This window comes from Mauremys mutica, chromosome 20, assembly GCF_020497125.1.
Source record: "Mauremys mutica isolate MM-2020 ecotype Southern chromosome 20, ASM2049712v1, whole genome shotgun sequence".
NCBI lineage: Eukaryota > Metazoa > Chordata > Testudines > Geoemydidae > Mauremys > Mauremys mutica.
This window is the reverse complement of record NC_059091.1, coordinates 5,783,507-5,800,043: the sequence shown is the minus strand read 5'-3', so window position 1 is coordinate 5,800,043 and position 16,537 is coordinate 5,783,507. Positions and strand designations below refer to the sequence as shown.

The 16,537-nt window shown below is 47.9% G+C and overlaps 1 protein-coding gene across 3 annotated transcripts in view; it reads left to right on the top strand.

The window, feature by feature from the left end:
- LOC123353562 (keratin, type II cytoskeletal 5-like) overlaps positions 1-16,537 on the top strand; it is a 54,475-nt gene that overhangs the window by 31,061 nt on the left and 6,877 nt on the right. The window contains exons 1-4 of one of the 3 annotated variants that reach the window (XM_044994753.1): positions 8,236-8,441; positions 12,320-12,848; positions 13,509-13,723; positions 16,194-16,254. In XM_044994753.1, the coding sequence (XP_044850688.1) occupies positions 8,236-8,441; positions 12,320-12,848; positions 13,509-13,723; positions 16,194-16,254 (1,011 nt within the window). Of the gene's footprint in view, positions 1-8,235; positions 8,442-12,319; positions 12,849-13,508; positions 13,724-16,193; positions 16,255-16,537 lie in introns of those variants that run through there. The other 2 variants (XM_044994754.1, XM_044994755.1) reach the window with 2 other exon arrangements.

Here is a 16,537-nt window from a genome sequence, read left to right as displayed (position 1 = left end):
TGAGGCATGATTTCCCTTTCCAAAAATCTTGACTCTCAAATCTGAGCCTTCACCACAGCCGTGTCCTTCCTGTGCTTAAAAGACTCACAGTGCTGGGAGTTAAAACATGCTAGCTATTAAAATATGCTTTTGTGCATTGAAAGGTGTTTTTAAAATTGTAAACTGTCACTTTAAATTTCAAGTTTTTTTTTCCTGGTCCTGCTTGCAGGCCAGGGGACTCTATAGGGAAGTGTGCGATCTGGGCCTACCAGCAGTCAGTCTGCAGCTGGTCAGTCTAAAATAAGGTGTGGTGGGTTGTACCTCTCTGCTTTTGGGAGCAGCCTGCTTTGTCTCTCTCTGTTTCTGGGTTCTTGTAGTGGTGGCCTGAATTCTAAGTAAAAAAAAGGCGTGTTATGATGCAACCTTCCAGCAAGAGTATTTATGTTTGTACCTAACTTTGCTGGTAGTATGCTTTGAAACATAATGGCTATCTAAAGATCTCATCTTAAATTCTGTCCCAAATCTAGAATCCACCCTTTTCAAATAGGTTCTAGATTCGGCCCAAGTGGGGTTCTCCGTCCGCCTCTTTCTAGGTTTTTTAGCTCGTGCCCATCACCACAGTATCCGAGGGCTTTCTGGATTCTCCTGCCCGTGGAGGAAGAATAATTTCTATTGGGCTAATTTACAGTCTGGTGTTGAAACAGGCATATTATGTAGCTACCAAGGGGATATTGAGGAGCATCCCTGAAAAGTTCAGTCCCCGTAGAAGTCTGACAGGCATTTCTAACTCCTGCAGAGAGTCCACCTTGCGAGGGAGGGCTAGATCCACAAAGAGGACTTAGGTGCTGCAGCTTTAATGGATTTCGCAACCCTGAGTTAGAGGCCCGGGCTCCCTATGGGATGCATGGGGAGAGTTAGGTGCCTGAGAATAGGATTCACCAAAGGGGGGCGGGCTGCCTCCTCCTCCGTTTCTAGCCTAGAGGTTAGGGCGCTCAGCCAAGAGGGGGGTGACTTAGGTTCACATTTGCCCTCTGCCTGTGGTGGACTAGAGATTGGAATCCACATCTCAGGAGCACGCCCTGACCTCTGTGTGAGGGGATGTTGTGGCCTGGGTCTCTCCCGATCTCTCCCGCTGAAGCTGTTCGCCTTTGTATGAATAACCCAATAGTCTTTTTGGGCCACAGAACAAGTGAGACCGACTCTATCCCCCAGCGCTTCGAGCGCTCACCTGGCCTGTAGGAGATCTTGCTTCAAATCCCTGCTCCACTTAAGAGAGAGGCCTTGATGCTCAGCAGGTGTGAATGGGCAAGGTTCCACTGAAACCAGCGGAGGTGTGCTGATTTGACACCAAGGATCTGTCCGAAAGGGCTTGATTCTCCGCTCCCTGGGGCGCTCACTTACACCAGGGCAGCTTGCTCTCGCTTCAACCACAATGTGGTTTATGCCTGCGTTACACTGGTGTAAAGGCCAACGCAAGTCGCAGGGCAGTGGAGATTCAGGCTCGAGGGGTTGAATCCTGCAGCCCCGTACTCGTGAGTAATCTGTGCACTGGTGCGTAAATACCATTGCACCCAGTGATGCTTTTGGTGTTAATAAGCCCTTTATATGCACAGAAGGGGTGCGGGAGGCATGATGCAAAGTTTTTTTTTCCGGTTGGAAATTGCAAAGAAACTGAAGTATCAGCGGGGTAGCCGTGTTAGTCTGGATCTGTAAAAGCAGCAGAGAATCCTGTGGCACCTTATAGACTAACAGACGTTTTAGAGCATGAGCTTTCGTGGGTGAATATCCACTTCGTCGGATGCAAGTAGTGGAAATTTCCAGGGGCAGGTATATATATGCAAGCAAGAAGCAAAGAAACTGAACTGTGTTTTGTTTTTTTCCATTTTAAATTTTCCACAGAGGGAAAACCTCCCAGTTCTGGGACTAGCTCCATCTCTTTTTGCCAGAAGCTGGGAATGAGCGACAGGGGATGGATCACTTGATTACCTGTTCTGTTCGTGTCCTCTGGGGCACCTGGCATTGGCCACTGCCAGAAGACAGGACACTGGGCTAGATGGACCTTTGGTCTGACCCAGTACGGCCGTTTTTATGTTTTTATTGTCCCCTGACTACACATCTGATGACAACCCATCAACTAAATCTCTGCAGGGCCGAGCCAGGCGGAGCCCGGTGAGTCAGCAGAGTGCTCTGTTGTCTTTCACTGATGTGCTTTGTAGTGTGAGAACCTTGCTGCCGGTGGTACTTGCCAACAGGCGTGCAGTGGGTGTGGAATGTGAATGAGCAAGAGGCGAGGGTGCTGAATCAGTCTACCGCAAAGGGAAGATGCAACAGAGTCCCTGGCTAGTGGTCAGGCCCTTAGATGTTACAGGAAGGATGGGATGGAGGAGGGCAGCTCTTTATACTTCCTCAAGCTTACCCCTGGGGCATGCTGGGTAAAGCTGGGTGAGAAGTATTCTGATTCTGGGTGGGAAGTATTCTGATCTCTTACCCTAGTTTTCCTGTGGTGTCAGACCATTGATTTAACTGGTGTCACTGTAGATTTACACCCGTGTGTGTCAGATCAGAATCAGGCCCCAGCCGTCTAGTCGAGTCATCCTTTCTTACCCGCTCGCTTCTGCTGGGAGAAGGTTCTCAGGGGTAACTCTTCAAAGCTACTCTGCTGCCATAGGATCTGGCTGCACTGTACCTCCTACTAAGGCCTCTTCCTGGTGGAACATGTATGGCGCCAAGGCACAAGCGTACAGGGGACAGTCAAGGCCGTGTCTCGCTGAAATAAAGCCAGAGGTGGCAGGTTCAAGGAGAGGGGTCTTGGTTATGTCCAAATCTCCTTTGCTCCCAGAATATGGCACGGGAGATGGAGAGAATATCCATCCTCTTCTCTCTTATTTTAGGACCTGATTCCCTTCTCATTTACATCAGTTTTACACTGGCTTGGCTGCATGGGGTTTACTCCTGATTCAGCCGAGTATAATTCTACCCGCTTTGTGTAGTGACTCCTGATCTACACACCTGCACGTGAGTGGAGAATCAGGTCTCTGCGCTGTGGTATCTTCCAAGTGCACCGAGTCAGATTTATCTGTTCAGTAATCTCCTTTCCAATTGCAACGGCAGAACAGCGGCTTGGGAGAGGTTTGGGGCGGAACAGGTGATTACAGGCCTGGTGTTCTGGGACAATCGGAGAGATGCCCAACAGCAAGACACAAGCCTGTTGGAATGGGCGCTGTGCAACACGCGTTCAGGTAGGGCAGGTATGTTAATAACCACTTTGCTCTCATAAAATTACCTGCAACCGCTGGGAGTCCTGGCACTGCAGCTCTGCATGAAGCATTGCGTGAACCAAGCCAGCAGAAGCCCCCTTGGTCTGCAGTGCCGCAGTGGGAGAGGAACAGAGTCAGGAACGTTTGCCGTTCGGGTTAGGAATTGCTCACGCTAGTCAGGAATTTTTTTGACCCGTCAAAATGTTCCCAACCGGCTCTACCCACAACTCCCCTGGAAACCCAGGGATAGTTTGGCCTCAGTAGAAAACGGAGTGAGGTCCTTTGACTTCATTGGGAGCTGAAGGCACTCAGGACTGAGGTGCCCAGGCTCTTCTGAAAATCCCACTAGTCATCTAGTGGCATCTTGAGGTGCCTAAATCCCTTTAACAATCTAGCCTTTGCCACCTTGGGGGATGGGGTCCAGATTGAAACAGGAGAGGCACCAAATGTTGACATTCCAAGGAGCTGAGGGGCGACCGAGTCTGCTGGAATAGTTTGACTCGTAAGGGGCTGATCGAAAGCCCCAAGCAAGTCGCATATTAAAAGTATCGTCGTCCTGCAGAGCACAGAAGTCGTGTCAGCTACAAAGAGCTGCATTTAAAAACAATTTGCATTCAGTCAGCTACTTCTCTCTTTCTGGGAGTGTCTGATTTTTTTTTCCCCACTTCACTTAACGCATTTAGGCCCTGCTCTAGCAAAGGGCTTCAGCGTGTGCTTAAGATAAAGCATGTGGTTACTCACATGCTTTAAATTAAACGTGCGTCTAAGTGCTTCGCTGGAAATTCACGCCTGTGCAGCGTAAGCCCCATAAACCACAGAAATCCCAATGAATCCCCAAAGGGCAGAACCTCAGGTGGCATAAATTATCACAGCTCCATCTCCTTACAGCGGCTAAGGATCTGCTTCTAAAGCCTTATATGGGACTTAAGTCTTGCGTAGGTTGTGGGTTGGGTTTTGGTAGGGGAAGGAATTCCCGCCTGCCGCTGTGGGATCTTCAGGCCAGGGACTCGATGCATCACGCAGTCAGGGCCGGTGCAACCATTTAGGCGACCTAGGCGGTCGACTAGGGCGCTGGCATTTGGGGGGCACCATTTTCTTCAGCAGCGACCGCGGCGGCCGGATCATCAGCCGCCCTGGTTGCCGCCGGCATTTAGGCGGAGGGGGCAGGGGAGCACGGGGAGGGCTGCCTGCAGCAAGTAAGGGGGGTGCAGCACGCAGGGGAACTCCCCGCCTCAGCTCACCCCTGCCCCGCCTCCTCCCCGAGCACACCGTGGCCGCTTCACTTCTCCCGCCTCCCAGGCTTGTGGCGCCCACGGGAGAAGTGAAGCAGCCACAGCATGCTTGGGGTGCTCGTGCACGGAGCCGGGGTGAGCAGGGGCGGGGGGAGGGGTGCCTCAGAGCGGAGGGTGGTGAGCTGCCGCAAGGGGGGCACCTCAGGGCGGAGGGGGGGAGCTGCCATGGGGGGGGGTGCCTCAGGGTGGAGGTGCGGGGGGGAGGGCACGAAACATCCTTGCACCGGCCCTGCACGCAGTGCTTGCAAAGTAGCCTTGCATCTTCTGGGTGCTGCTGCAATTTTAATGTAATAACAATAGTCACTGATGATAATAGAGAGGAGGTATTGTAACTTGAACCTTCGCTCCAGCCTGCAATGAGACAGGCACCAGAGATTAGATAGGTGGAATGAGTTTGCAGGCAATTTACTCCGGGGCCATGTTGTTCCATCAGGTTTTCCAACGCTACCCCCCGTTGATTTCAAAGGGCAGTTCTGCTCAGCTAGTGGCGGCGTGTTCCCACCCCATGAATCCTTGGCACAAGATCTCTTTTGCAACTGGCGTGACAATCCCGCCAGAGGTTTTGGGGTGTGTGGATTGTGGTGTCCCTGGTCTTCTTTGGCGAGGGGTGGTCTTTTCATCCCGCATCTGGTTGGTGATGTTGCCTAGCATTGCGTGACAGAAGGCGGCACAGAGAGAGAAAGAAATATGGAGGGCAGAAAGGTCTCAAGATGTGGCTCCAAACAGGGTAATCTGTACGGGTTGCTACGTGCCTCTAGCCAAGACGACAAAGGCTCCGTCTACACGACAACCCGAGGTGTAGACACACCCTAGCTAGCTCGTGCTGAGTCCCTAGTAGCACGGATTTCAGCAAGGGGGATCATCTGAGCAAGTACCCAGGATCCCATGCGGGCGTGTGCAGCGGGTATGGATATCTGAGGTAGCTAGATCAAAACTAGCTCTGGGATGTATCCGCGTCCTGTTTTGGATACACCTCTGATGGCAGTGTGTACGTGCCCAGGTGTGCCGCTGATTTATTTAATTTTAAAATGAGAGCGAGGCCTAGCCCAAGGCTCTAGGTATCTTAACATAATTAATTATATAATGGGTACGGTGTAAATTAAACATTAAAATCAGCAGTTCCACGGGAACTCAGCCAGCCAACCACCTCCCTCCTTCATCTAGGGAACATATCCCAGCTCGTTCCATAAACAGGTGTCTCTGTGTAGTGTGCCTGGGAAGTGATCAAATCTGGGCTAGTTCTGGGGTCTTGGAGCTCTGCCAATAGCATTCTCCTCTTTTAGCATCGTGATGGCGTCTTTTTCCAATCAGGGAATATGATCTACGGTATATTCAGGGATTGGGCATAACAGAGCTGCTGGGGAACGAATGGAACATCCACGAGGGAAAAATATGGAGCTGTGACAAGAGAGGCTGGGGGAGGCGGGGAAGGCAATGGGAGGAAGGAGAAAATAAAAACAGAGGAGGAAAATCAAGGGGACAGGTAGGGAACATCTACCTGTGACTGATCGGTCACCTTCTGTCCAGAAAACATCTACAAAACCCCATGCTCCCCCTGGCTTTCCTATCCTGTTTCTTTTCCTCCTGGTGTTGGTCTGTTTTGCCAAAGGCTGGGTCAGGATTCAACCACAGAACTAGCCCTTTCGTCCCCATTAGAAAGGATTGCTTGTCAGATCAAGAAGCCCTAGTCAAATATCCTCTCTCTCAAAAATGAGGCTTGAATATGTTTTCATTAAGATGGTTTTCCATAGCCTCTCCATTTCCCTTTTGAAATGGCTTTAGATTTCGTTTTGGATTCGTTTTCTTCTGTGTATCCTCATCAGCGCATTTCCAAACGTCGGCATGGATTTTCTAGCGTTTGCCGTTTCACTAAGCAGCCTGCGGTCTCTGTACTTGAAATCCCAAACCTTGTGCAATGGCAGGAGTATGTTTACTTTGCTGGATCCACGGGCCCACTTATTCCATTGAAATTAACACAACATTGCAAAGAGCGGGAGAAGCCAAAGAAGCATTCCCAGGGATCGGCTTCACATCTGTTACCAACTGTCCTTGAATTAAGACCGCTTGCCTCTTGGAACGTCTTTGCACCTACCCGTCATTATTATGGCACCTGGCGCTATCCTCTTTCATATGTCTTAACAGCATGACACTGCACCCCATAGCTGTCAATGGCAAAATTCCCTTTCTTTTAAATGGCTCCTTAACCAAGAAGTCCTGGCCTATATTCTCAAAAGCGACTAGCAGTAATTTTTTGGGGTGTCTGCCCTGGGACACCTTAAAGGGATCTGAAAGCTCTGAACACAGCCCCTCTGAAAAGCAGGCCCTCTCCAGGGGTTGGACACTGCAAATCGCTAGCAAATTCTAGGCTCCTGATCTTTTCAGGATCTCTAGTCATTCTCCTCGACCTTTTCCTTCTGCTCTGTTCTTGTGAGATGGGCGGCCAGAGAGCCCCAGGTGCGGGCAGCCCATCGACTTCTTTAACATGATGCCATGTCTTACGATCACAAGCGGGCAGGCCCACTCAAGTACCCCATGGGCTGTGGACTCGGGCTGACTATTGTCATGCCTAGAAGATAAGGAGAATGGGATGCCCCACTGTAAACATGTAGAACATAAGGTAAAGTAGCTACTCTGGAAACTCCCGGTAACAACTTTCCCTGTAATGGCCTGCAACAGTCAAACAGGTTGATTCGGTTTTCTAGCAGACTTGTCAATTGCGCAAGACGGGAGAGAGACAGACTCCGCCTCCCTCCCATCAGTGGAGAGCTGAGTTCAGTCCCTTACCTATTCATTTCATTGCACGCCCTGGGGGAAGTATGCGGAGAAGCCCTGCGGAGAAGCCGTTCGCGCCCTGGGCAAGCTAGGGATGTGGGGGATCCAGGAGTTCTGGCACGGAAAAGGTTTCCTGGGACTGGACAGAGGGTTATGTATAGTAGGTGAAATTCAGCCCTGTGCACGACCAGGAAAAGGCCTATGCACTGCTTAAACTTTCAAACTAATGGCACATAGTGCAAGTTCTATTCTGCACAGTGTGAATTTTCACCTGCTGTGCAAATTCATTGGCCAGTCCCCTCAGGCAGAAGATGGTGTGGCCTTAAGGCTGCATTTGCAGTGCAGGGAATGTCTTTCCTCCGAATCTATGGCCTCCTGGGGGGATTCCCCATCCCCAGAGGTCCTCTGTGTGGGTTTATTGACTAGACTCCATGCATGGTCTAGCTAGATGCAGAAAGAGCTGTGGCAAAGCAAGTGGGATTTGAAGGATTGGGTCACTGAAAGATTACTCACAAGCCTTACAAGAAATGAGACGGGTGGCAGAGTGCGCAGCACAAAATCTGGCTTCCGTGTCTTGGCTCAGGAACAGCCTGGGGTTGGGGCAACGTGTGACTAAGGACAGCGGTGCTAATTACACTATAAGTTAAGAGTTGAATGAAGCAATTCGATTTGTATCGCTTTGTTTCCCCCCCCCCTCTCCTTTGCAGCGAAAGAGCCTGTAGACGACTAGTGCCAAAGCAGCAGAAAGAATCTCACGAGGGTGGAGGAAAAAGAACGTGGCAGAGCTTCAAAAATGTCTTGCAACGTGTCAAGGAGAGCGGCTGGTCAGAAAATGGGGGTTTTTCCCCATGGAAAAGTTTGCCCTTTTTCATTGAAAAACTGAAATTTTCAGGCTAAAACCTTTTTATTTATTTATTTATTTATTTTATTTTTGGATGAAAAGTCAAATTTTTCTCCCCAAAGCCGACATGGTCCATGAAAAGTGTCTGGGCGTTGAAATGCCAGTTTTCTATTGGAAGAAGGGCGGAGATGTAATTTTTTTCCCCACCAGCCCTATCAGGGATAATGATACCTACCTTTTTAAAGCCGTAGATCTGCAAAGCACTTCGCAGCTGGCCATTTTACAGCTAGGGAAACTGAGGTACAGAGTAAAGAAACAATGTGCCCAGGGGTTTCACACAAAGTCAGTGGCAGATGTGGAAGCAGCACCCATGCCTCTTAATCCAGTGCCCCATTCTTGGGACTTCGGTACTTCTACAACAGAGCTGTCTTGCTAGCTGTACCTTGTACCAAGAGTTGGTCGAGAGTTTCAGGGTGAGGTTTAGCTACTGCGAATGCCGTCCATCAGAGACGGCTGGTGAGCACAGGAAAATGGTACAATCTTTTAGAGCCCGAGCCAGCAGCTTGATCCTCCGATCACACAATTTTACACTGGTGAAGCTGGTGTGATTTTAACAGAGTTGCGCCTGCGTAGGGCTGGCTGGAAAGCCAGAATTCCGTTTTGTGAAAAATGAGGGGGCTTAATGGCTGTTTTCACTCTTGGGCTGCGGGAGATGCAGGTGCAAATCTGTGCTGTGCTTGATTTTTAACTAGGTGAGTGCCCTAACCACTGAGCGCTCGGCTAATCTATCCTAGGCTTCCCCCTTCCACCCCCGCCCCGAGAAATTCTAGGCTGGACCTGAGAGTTTTGTTGAAGCCAAGATGCTTGTGTGAAAAGTTTCCATTTTGAAGAATCCGCATTTGCTAAAAGAAAAACCGTGTTCAAAATTTCCCCTCTAGCTCAACTCCTGTGGTTGCTAGGTCTCCCTTGCCTGACACGTGACGGAGATGGACCTGAATCTAGAGCAGTAGCTATTGTACGTCACTCGCATAGGCCCAATGCAGAACACCAAATCTGAGCCACCCTCCCTGTTCAGGAATCCAAGCTGGCAGCTGGAGCTGAATTCTGCGGCTGGAGGGGTGGGGGCGTTGTCTGCCCTTGCCCATAAACTATTTGGGTGAAGTACCATGAAGTCTTATGGAAAAGCCTTGTAGAATCTCATAACTGCACTCCAAGAAGCTTCTGTAGAAATTAAAGGGCATTCACTAGGAACGCCTGATAAAGTTTGCTAGAGAATTTTATCCTTGCTGTAGAATTCGGCAGGAAGTCTGTAGAAAGGTGATCATCTCCATTAAATTCTCTATAGACTCTTCTATATCTGTATTTATCTATTCTGTGTCTATAATTCTATACAGCCAGGAGCTACCCCAAAAAAGTGTGTAGGAGCATATTGAAATTGCAATATAACAGATGCAAGAAACCTGTATAAATATATGCACAGTGATTCCTGTTTTAAGTGGCCAATGTGAAACCAGTTTACACGAGTGGCCAGTGGTCTAGTGAGTCATGTATTGGACGGAGACTCAGCAGACCTGGCTTCTAGTCAGGTCACTGGCCTTCTGGGTGACGTAGAGAAAATCATATGACCTGTTTTGCCTTAGTTTTCCCATCTGTAAAATGGGGATAATCAGACTGGCCTGTAAAGAATGTTGAGCTCTACTGATGCGAAGTACTAGGTGCTGTTATTTACATTTGCATGACCCTCGGCCTGCGCCCAAGGGCTTGTTTACATGATGAGTTACTACATGACGCGCTGCAGATTCACACCCAGGCTTGCTGCGCAGTAACCTGACGTGCAGACAAGCGCTAAGATCGGGGCTTCATTGTGCTAGGCACTTTGCAAAGACAGAGTTAGAGACGGTCCCTGCTCTGAAGATCAAAATAGACAAAACACAGGAGGGGAAAAAGTGGCATGTTTTACTTAAGGTCGTGCAGCCAATCTGTGGTAGAGTGTGTCCCAGTCACTAGATCACGCTAGGCTTCTAAGAAAAGGAAGGTCCGCATTCATCTCACTCCAGACATGTATGGGATATTTTAGGTGGGCTCTTAAGACACGAGATGGTGTCACAAAGCAGTCTTTCATTCAGGTTTCAGTGTGTTTAGTGAAACACAATAAAGGCATGGAACACTAGCCGATGTGACCATCGCAACGCTGGTATGCGCATTGCCCACACCAGTTTTCTTTCCGAAGTCAAATAGCCTGGGATCAGTTCACCCAAATGTTCCTGATTTCATGTCAAAAGGTCACCTGACCTATTGAAACCCCATGAGACAGACCAACAACCCATTGATGGGCTGTGATGTACAGGGCCACACAGGGATCTTTCCTGTCCTCACCAACCCAGAAGGAATGGTTTTTCTAACCAGCGTGGTAGGCTCATAGACTCATAGACTTTAAGGTCAGAAGGGACCATTATGATCATCTAGTCTGACCTCCTGCACAATGCAGGCCACAGAATCTCACCCATCCACTTCTATAACAAACCCCTAGCCTATGTCTGAGTTATTGAAGTCCCCAAATTGCGGTTTGAAGACCTGAAGCTGCAGAGAATCCTCCAGCAAGTGACCCATGACCCGTGCCCCATGCTGCAGAGGAAGGCGAAAAACCTCCAGGGCCTCTGCCAATCTGCCCTGGAGGAAAATTCCTTCCCGACCCCAAATATGGCGATCACTTAAACCCTGAGCATGTGGGCAAGACTCACCAGCCAGCACCCAGGAAAGAATTCTCTGTAATAACTCAGATTCCACCCCATCTAACATCCCATCACAGACCACTGGGCATACTTACCTGCTGATACCTCAGTGGGTGGAGATCACTAGCACTATTCTGATGTAGTTTGGACGCAGGGCCCAGTGAATGACTCGTACTAAAAGCAGAATACCCCTCGCTACGAGCACACACATCGTCATTAACTGAATGTGATGTCCTGACAAAGATATGTGAGGGCCAGTTCTCTGCGCAACCCGCTAATGGGTCCATGTTGGAGATGGGGCACTGGATGGGGTGGATCAATGCTCCGAGGTGGGCCAGAGAATCCTCTTCCTAGATGCCTGGCAGGTGGGTTTGGCTCACATGCTCAGGGGCATATTGATACATGCATTTGGGATCGGGAAGGCATTTTCCCCCAGGCCAAACTGACCTGGGGTGTTGGGGGTTTTGACCTTCCTCTGCAGCATAGGGTATGGATTGATTGCTAGGCTCATCAGTGCATATCTCCCCTAATCAATTCCCTGCCATTGCAGGGATCTTGGGCAACAGTGTCACCTCGGTCTCTCTTCTCTGCTTGCCATATAGTGAATGACCTTGTCTTTTCTAGCCGAGGCTGAAAGGGGGACGGTAGATTGCAGACACTAAACATTTGATTAGAACGGTTGGTAATGAAACTCCTCACATCTCTGCAAACCTATGTATGTTCTCCAGCTAGCGTGCCATCAGTCCTCTTAAATAGGACCGAGAAATGAAAATGGAGATTAATGGTTTAACTAAGTAAACCCACAACCTCTTTTCATTGCTATAGTTCAGGCTGCTTCCCTCTGGATTAAGAAACTGATTTTGGAGAATGCAAATGAAAAAATTTTTTCCAAGCAGAAAGTTGATTTATGGGGCAATCTTGGGGTGTGTTGTGTTGTTTTGTTTTGTCTTCTGAATTGTGAAAGGCAGGGTATTTCTTCTGAATTCACTAAACCAACACTTGCCAACAGACTTTAAAAAGTCAGTGATCTGGATATAGGAAGGGTCTCGCCCTAGGGCAAAATATGTCAAGGAATTTAGAATGCCGTGTCATCGAAGTAAGACTCTGGATAATCTATTCTGGGTTGGTACAAGGAAAACACAAGTAATTTGAGGCAAACGAGAGTTCCCAAAGACAACAGTACTGCTGCAGATTTTTTAGCTCTTTGGGGTGTGTTTCAGGGAAGGTCAATTTTTTTGGCAAAGGGAAGAGGCGATGGCTCATCTAAGCCCAGGAACACAAAACCTGACACCTTTCTCCACTCCCCTGATACCTCGCCAGCTCCCTGAACAGATAAAAAGGAAGAGATTTGCACTGTCTTTAGAGGGACTCAACGGCTTTTGCCCTGGGACTTTCCTCTGGTAGCTGCCCCATCAAGGTCTCCTTCTCTCTTCTCTTCTGCTGCAGAGAAGCTGCCGCTATGTCTCGCCAGTGTTATGGCCGAAGCCTGGGAGGCAGCATTGGGGGTTTCAGCTCCAGCTCTGCCTGTTTTGGTGGTGGGAACAAAGTCAGCACAGTGTCACGCGGAGGATGCGTGGGCTTAGCCTGGAGTCCCAGAGGCTTTGGCAGTAGGAGCCTGCATAACTTGGGAGGAAATAAAAGGATTTCCATTGGTGGATTTGGTGGCACTTGTGGAGGGTTTGGGGCCGGCGGCCAAGCGGATGGAGGGTTTGGCGGTGGTGCTGGGTCTGGGGGACAGTTCAGTGGTGGGCTCGGCGGTGGCTTTGGTGGTGGGGCTTTAGGAGGATTCAATGGTGGATGGGATGGCCCTGGATTTCCTGTTTGCCCACCTGGTGGCATCCAAGAAGTGACCATCAACCAGAACCTCCTGACTCCTCTCAACTTGAAGATCGACCCAGAGATCCAGAAAGTGCGGAAAGAGGAAAGGGAGCAGATGAAGACCCTGAACAACAAATTTGCCTCCTTCATCGACAAGGTGAGATGGGTGGGGGAAGGGACAGTCTATTGCTCCTAGAGACCCCACACAAGATCAGTGCCCCCCCTCCCAGCTGCCTGTAACTGTACAAACACTTTGCAAAAGAGAGCCCCTTCCCCCAAAGAGCTTACACTGTAAATAGACAAGACAAAGAGTGGGAGGGGAAGTGACTTGCTCAAGATCACAGAGAAGGTTATTGGTAGACTAGGGAATTGAACCATGGGTTTCTGCTCTACCCACTGGACCATTAGCCTTGGTTACCAAGGCAACAAATCGAACGATGTATTCCCTGCTAAATGTCATCTCCCATCTCGTCAACACCATCCATTTACATAGTTATCCCTATTGGTGTGGGTCCTTCTAATCCATTGGTGTCTCTGTGATGAGAAAACTCGAGTTTCTTTTGCCTATGACTGAGAATTTTGTCTGGAAACAAATCCCTGCACAAATATTTGCTTCTGCTGTTCGAGGAGCATTTTTTCCTGTTTATTCAAGAGGATTCTGGAGCAGGGTTGCTGAGTCATTGCCCTCAGGATAGGTGTATAGGGCAAAAGGTAAAACTCACTAGACTTGGTCAAAAACAATAAGCAAACAAACAAAAAAGAAGGATGAAAATTTTAACTAATTTTTTTTCCCCAACCACTTTCTTTTGGCTTTCAGGTCCGATTTCTAGAACAGCAGAATAAAGTTCTGGAGACGAAATGGAAACTCTTGCAGGAACAGGGCCAAGGGCCCATTAAAAAGACCCTTGACCAGCTCTTTGAGGCTTATATCAATGGCTTGAGAAAGCAGCTAGACGGCCTGTTAAATGAGAGGCGACAGCTGGATACCGAGCGAAAGAACTTCCAAGATCTGGTGGAGGATTTCAAGAACAAGTAAGGAAATAATAACAAAGTATAATCATTGCAGTCAGACTCCAGTCAGAAAGCTGGGAAGCCAATTGGAAATTTGCCAAAGTTCAGATTATTGGGTTCTGGGGCTTGGTCTGGGTCAATTTCTAATAATAATTAGAGTTGGTGGAAATTTTTTGAAAATGTTCTGAAATTTGATTTTTCAAAAAAGTCAAAATTTGAAATATTGGTAAAATTTTTACTGACATTTCAAATTTTGACCAAAAAAATGGACAAAATGGTCACAGAAATTGAATCACGTGGTTCAACCAGCTGTAGAGATGGTAAAAAAAAAAAAAACTCTTCAAAATTTGAAATGTGGATGAAATGTCCATAAAAATTTCAAATGCTGAGAAAAGAAATTGTCAAAATGTTCATGAAAACTTCACCCTTTCAATCAGCTGTAGAAATGGTCATTTTTTTTCAAAATGTTGATGACATTTGTCATCAAAATTTTGAATTTTGACAAGGAAGGATACAATTTTCATGAATTGTCTCAACTCATTTTTCTACTGGCACTAATGTGAATAGGAATTATTCTCTTTCTGATTGAAAGAGAATAATCTTCTGGTAGAGATTTATTATAGTTGACCTTTTCCCTAATTAGGAATGGATTATTAAGATTTAATTGTATTATAGTAGTGGACAGATCCCACTTTAACTTGCTCTTGAGTAATTTGAAATTAGTCAGGTTTTCTCTTTGTGTCAAGGCAGAAATGGAAGAAAATGGATTTCTTTGTGGGTAGGACTTTTGAAACCAATTTGCCAAGATGGCGATTTAACAAAATCCCCTGCTCTTGGATGTGAATAATGTGGGCTGTAGTCTCATTGATAGGGCCCTATCAATTTCATGGTCCAGTTTGGTCAATTTCGTGGTCATAGGTTTTTTAAAATAGTAAATTTCATGATTTCAGCTATTTAAATCTGAAATTTTACGGTGTTGTGATTGTAGGGGACCTGATCCAAAGAGGAGTTGTTGGGGGTTGCAGGGGAGGGTTGTGGTACTGCTACCCTTACTTCTGCGCTGCTGCTGGCGGCGGCGCTACCTTCAGAGCTGGGCAGCTGGAGATCAGTGGCTGCTGGCCGGGAGCCCAGCTCTGAAGGCAGAGCCGCCGCCAGGAGCAGCACAGAAGTAAGGATGGCCTGGTATGGTATTCTCACCCTTACTTCTGTGCTGCTGCCTGCAGAGCTGGGCCCTCGGTCAGCAGCTGTCACTCTCTAGCCACCCAGCTCTGAAGGCAGCTCAGAAGTAAATGTGGCACAGTATGGTACTGCTACTCTTACTTCTGCACTGCTGCTGGCAGGGCGCTGCCTTCAGATCCGGGCGCCTGGCTAATGACCGCCACTCTCCAGGCACCCAGCTGTGAAGGCAGCGCTGAAGTAAGGGTGGCAATACTGTGACCCCCCTAAAATAACCCCCCGCAATTCCATTTTGAGTCAGGACCCCCAATTTGAGAAATGCTGGTCTCCCCTGTGAAATCTTTATAGTATTCGGTAAAAGCACACAGGGGTAGGCCAGATTTCACAGTCCGTGATGCGTTTTTCGTGGCTGTGAATTTGGTGGAGAGAGAGCAGAGAACGATCAGGTTGACTGGATGGGTTCCACGATTCTTGTTCCAGAGCTATGAGAAATCCACAAACACTCATGGGCTCACAGAAGTCAACAAAATCCTTTGATCCTTCACAGAACCTCTTCTCTCAGCTCACACGCATCCCTCACACAAGCACATGGCCAGTGAGAAGAGTTTTCACCTCTACAATCCCACCATATTGGAGGTTTTTGAGTACAGGTTAGACAAACATCTGTCAGAGATGGTTTAGAGGTACTTAATCCTACCTCAGCATGGGGAGATGGACTAGTCTAGATGACCACTGGAGGTCCCTTCTAGTCCTGTATTTCTATTATATTGTTACATCTCCCTTGAATGTACTTTTAAAAAAAAAAAACTGCACAAAACACTAGAAAATGTACAATTTGCTAAGCCGTTTTAGGGGTGGCCCAGATGACCTGATAGGTGTTTGCACTGCTAAGTCCCTGAGAGATCATGATTCAATACTTGAGTGCAGTTATATCATAATAAGTTGGGCTATCTGACATAGTATGGAAGTACCACTTTGTGTGCCTAATTTTGCAAACCCTTGCTGTCGGGTGTGAAGTTGGCTACCATGAGTAGCCCCACTGAAGTGAATGAAGCTCCTGGTGGAGGACACATGCTACTCTCGCTAGGAAGTATGTGCATCATTGGGCTCTTTGTTGGGTTGGGTGTTTTAGAAGATGGCAGCAATCAGTGGTTCGTTTGGGAAGGCAAAATGTTGCTGTTTGTCCATAAATCCTCAGACATGGTGGTAGATTTTTGCCAAAGGGGTCTTGTTGCCTCCTTGTCTTGTTGCCGATGACTTAGGCAAGAATAAAAATAAGCAACCGGACACTGTTTTCTCTCTTTACACTCAACAGGTATGAAGAGGAAATAAACAAGAGGACAGCTGTGGAGAATGACTTTGTGGTCCTGAAAAAGGTGAGCCAGTCAGCTGGGTAAAAACCCACAGGAAGCTTTAAGCAATGAACAGAAAATGGTTGGGATTATCAGGAACTGTTTGTTTAAAATTGCACCCCCCCCCCAAAGAAGAAAGGGAGAGTTGATCATTATACTTTTGCTGATCATCAACAACCAATGAATTGATAAGCAATGACTGCTACAATTTTAAACTGTGATTATATATTTAGGGAGAGCGGTTCTCTCGAGTCGGGATTAGTTCAGTAACAAACCCACAGTAAGTCAGCTTTGATTGGATTTATTG